This window comes from Clupea harengus, chromosome 21, assembly GCF_900700415.2.
Source record: "Clupea harengus chromosome 21, Ch_v2.0.2, whole genome shotgun sequence".
NCBI lineage: Eukaryota > Metazoa > Chordata > Actinopteri > Clupeiformes > Clupeidae > Clupea > Clupea harengus.
Genome location: NC_045172.1, coordinates 6,517,209 through 6,521,481, shown reverse-complemented (window position 1 = coordinate 6,521,481; position 4,273 = coordinate 6,517,209). Strand labels below are relative to the sequence as shown.

Sequence of the window (4,273 nt, the reverse complement as noted above, 5' to 3'; positions counted from 1 at the left end):
GGCAAACAAAGTCTGAGATGGCCGTGATTTCCTGAACTACTACACTACATAAGGCATGTGTGCACTAAACTCTCCCCTATAACAAATGTTAAGCCACCAAACACAACAGAGCTTGACAATAGGGAAGGTTTGTGCATTTTAGATGACACTGGTTCTCTGGTGCCCTTTGGAAAAGACTAGTGCATTTCAAAACAAGTAAAGTACATTTTAGACAACGCTAAGGCACGCGCTATATTCCCAGCGCTCTTCACCTGAGCCTTCCTGTCTGTGAGCCACGGCCCACAGGTTATTTGACCACAGACTGGAGTTGGGCTGCTGTGAGTAACGGGCTGCGGCTGACTGTATGCAGTTCACTGCGGTTACTCACAGTATGGCGGTTTTACGTGTGACAGCACCGGCCAAGCGGTGTCCCTGTAGTGGATGACTGTGCTACGGAGCTGGTGGTTTAAAGGGAAGTGGAGCCTGGGGCTACAGATTGGGAGTGTGGATGAGTTTGATGGTGACCAGGTTTAGCACCAGTGCACAAACTGTTCGTACAGCAAAACAGAAAAGGTGACATTTGTTGTCCTTGTTCCAAGGAAGATTTATAGTGCTTCTAAACCAGTGAAAAATTCTAAAAAAAGAAGAAACTATGTATCCCAGTATTTCTATGCATTCTGTGGCATTCATTTAAACTGACTTGGACACTGTGTGCAAACAACTACACCAAAGACATCTGAACCACAGAATCAAGAGGCAGTACTATTGAGGAACATAATCGTTATGACCTCCCTTTATGATTGCAGGTCTCGATGAATTTTCATTTTCTATCAACAAACACAACTATCAAATGCACCATCGGTCCTGTGTGTAACCCTGAACCCATCATGAGTAAGTGTGGAATTGTTTGATGTGGGTATTGGGATTATGTGATGTATGGTGCTGACTCCTGTGGCCTGTGGGATGGTTTAATGACTCACCTTGAAGTCGAAGCTGGACAGGCTGACCGAGTCATCGTCTTTCTCTCGCCTCTTGCGCTTCTGTGGAACACACACAAGCATGTGTCAGAGGGGTCCATACAACAAACAAAACACACACACACACACTCAGTGGAAATGAAAACAGCTCCTAAGGAAGAGAGGCCATATGTTTACTGTGTGTTCACAGACAGACAGCTATCACCCCCCAGACACATACACACTCAGTCTTGAATACACTGCATGTTTTTCAATGAGGGATTCTTTCTTTTCATATTCTTCCCATTGTTCCTTCTTCCAATCACTAGCTACCCCACAGAGCTATGGTGTGTGTGTGAGAGAGAGAGAAAGAGAGAGACTGTGTGTGTGCATGTGTGCGTGTGTGTGTGTGTGTGTGTGTGTATGTGTGAGAGAGAGGTGATGTTCACCCTAGGGGTCACATCACTGGGAGAAAGAACTTCCCTCTAAAGGGGGGGGAGGTGTTAGGGGCTCACATTAGCACCTGGTTTCCAACAGCTGAAAGGTGACAAAACGTGTGTACTAGTTGTGTGTGTGTGTGTGTGTGTGTGTGTGTGTGTACCAACTGTGTGGGTTTGAGTGTGTGGGAGCTAGTTGTGTGTGAGGCCTGTTTGTGTGCATGTGTCAACAAGGGACGGGGACTATTCGTAAAGCTTCCAACATTAGAATCCTGTCGGGATTTTCTATCTGAATGAGAAACTTCTACACACCACACACATCCACTCAGTTTCAGTCTTAGAGCTCATTAGCATCACATTAAGCCTGTGATTGCCAATAGGTCGTCAGACTCTTTACACAAGTGAACAGCCCATCTCCTCTTCCCCCACCCCCCTCTCATTAATCAGGACTGTGATTGGTGGGATCAGCATAGCCAATCAACACACAGACGCTACAGTGGAAGTGTTGATTGATTGACAGGCCAAAGTCTAACACGCTCAGAGGAAAATGCAACCCCCCCTTCCCCTTTCCTTCTCTATCCCCCTCTTCCCGATATCTAAATGAAGAGAAACTGAGTAGGAGTAGAGCTGAAGGCCACAGGCTTCTGACTGCCAGAAAAGTGGCATTATATAGCTACGGTTCAGGAGTGTTTTTGAATGTAGTTGTTTGTATCGTTTACAGGCAAGAGAACAGGTGGGGCAGACCTTGGTAGGTACATGAGTCACTGTGGCCTATTGTGTCTGAACTTTTATGAGGACAGGAAAGATTTTTGAGACAGTATGCTGACCTTTCTAGGGTTCGTTGGTCTTTCTCTCTCACACACACTTCTCTGCATGAGCAATCTCATGACATTTATTGTAACTTCTGAGTCGAATAAGACATAAGAACACACACGCTCACTTAAAAACACATAAGATACACTCATGTCAGCTCAGTCAACACACACATCTGACAGTGACCTCCGTGCCCAGTCGACACAGACACACACAAGACAGAAGGCTAACGAGCAGGTGATTCCGCCATGTATGCATGTGTACCGAGTCTTCCAGCCCAACACCTGAAGCCCCACACACACACACACACACACACACACACACACACACACACACACACACAGCATACTTCTGCCTACAAAGCCTGAAGGCTTTTCATAATTGTGTATACTTGCCTTCACATCAAACGTTGTAACACACACACCTCCCATCCCCACACATTCTTACAGAGTGGTCGCTTTTTGGGAGAGAATTTTCAAAGGTGTGCCATTTAAAGAGCATCTAATCTGAATGTGTGATAAAGTTGGTGTGTTGGTCTGTGTGCATGTGTTTGTGTGTGGAGCCAAGCCAACTTCAACAGTCACGGTTGAAAAAAGGAAATACTTTGAGGCCTCACCACTAATATGTACAAGATACACCAGTTGTAATTACTGGTTTTTACACAAAAGTGTGGGAAGACAAGAGTGAGTGTGTATGTGAGTATGTGTAAGTGCGTGTGTCTGTTCGTAGTCTGCTCAAACAAAGAACTCCATTTCAGTCACATGGACATGCATATGGAGGATTTGTGGATTTGAGTGTGTGTGTGTGTGTGTGTGTGTGTGTGTGTGTGTCTCTCAACTTGGCTCTGTGTGAGTGGGGAAACACAGCAGCCATTCACACACAGCTGCTGAGGAAGAGCGCAATGCCCACACACACACACACACACACACACAGCAGTGCCTCGAGTAAGGCAATCTCCTCCCTACACTGACCACATCTTTGAGTAGTGTGCTAAAGGCAGGACTAGAACTCTTTAGACGGAGCTATTCCTCTTCAACTTTAGAAGTTGCACACAGACCGGCGTGTTTGTTTATCTGTCTGGGTGTGTATCTGGGATCCTGCTGACCCATCATTGACTTAAAGTTCAGCAGATAGCACAAAGCCCACCGTGCATCACAGGTCCAGAGTGCAAACGTTTACGCAGGAGACAAAGACACACACACACACACACACACACACACACACAGGGAATGTAACCTCCACATAAACCCCAGTGACCACACACATCCACAGGAAGTGTGATTCAAGAACTAGCTTCTGAAAACCACACGAAGCATGAAGAAAGAAAAAAAAAAAAAATCACAGCTCATTCACAAACTCAGGGCTACTTCTGCTTCTGTTCCCCGAAGTACACACACACACACACACACACACACACACACACACACACACACACACACACACACACACACACACACAACACACACACACACACACACACACACACACACAACACACACAGGGTGTGTGAGGGTGGGGGAAGGGAAGCTAGAGAGAAGTTTGAGAGGGACACCTGGTCAGTACCTTCTGCTATAACGACCTTTCAGCTGCAAGAATGCACTTACACCTCAGAACACCCAAGCCCCTAGGGCAACACACACACACACACACACACACACACACACACACCTCAGAACACCCAAGCCTCTGGGGCAACACGCACACACACAGAGGCTGCACCCTTCGACCCCTGCCTGCCGGGGTAGTTTCAGTTGAAATTTTTCTCAGCAGCGTCACCTAAACTCCAGACTAACTAAAGTAGCTCTGCCTAAAGAGACCTTTGCTCTCAGTGACAACCCCCACACACACACACAGCACTCCTACAATGAGATAAGGAGCTGGGTTAGGTGCTGATTCAGTGCCTCCTTTGATAAGGGACCAGGGAGAGAGAACATGACCTAATACCTGTAAACACACACACACACACACACACACACACACACACACACACACACACACACACACACACACACACACACACACACACACAGGAGTATTTCTAGAAAAAGAATATCTACCAAAGAAAGTGTGCGAGAGAGTAAAAGAGAA

The 4,273-nt window shown here is 46.5% G+C and overlaps 1 protein-coding gene across 1 annotated transcript in view; it reads right to left on the bottom strand.

The window, feature by feature from the left end:
* Positions 1-932: 932 nt before the first annotated feature.
* net1 (neuroepithelial cell transforming 1) overlaps positions 933-4,273 on the bottom strand; it is a 21,620-nt gene continuing 18,279 nt past the window's right edge. Inside the window, exon 4 of the mRNA XM_031558842.1 lies at positions 933-1,019. Coding sequence (XP_031414702.1) covers positions 948-1,019 — 72 coding nt within the window. The 3' untranslated portion in view covers positions 933-947. The remainder of the gene's footprint in view (positions 1,020-4,273) is intronic.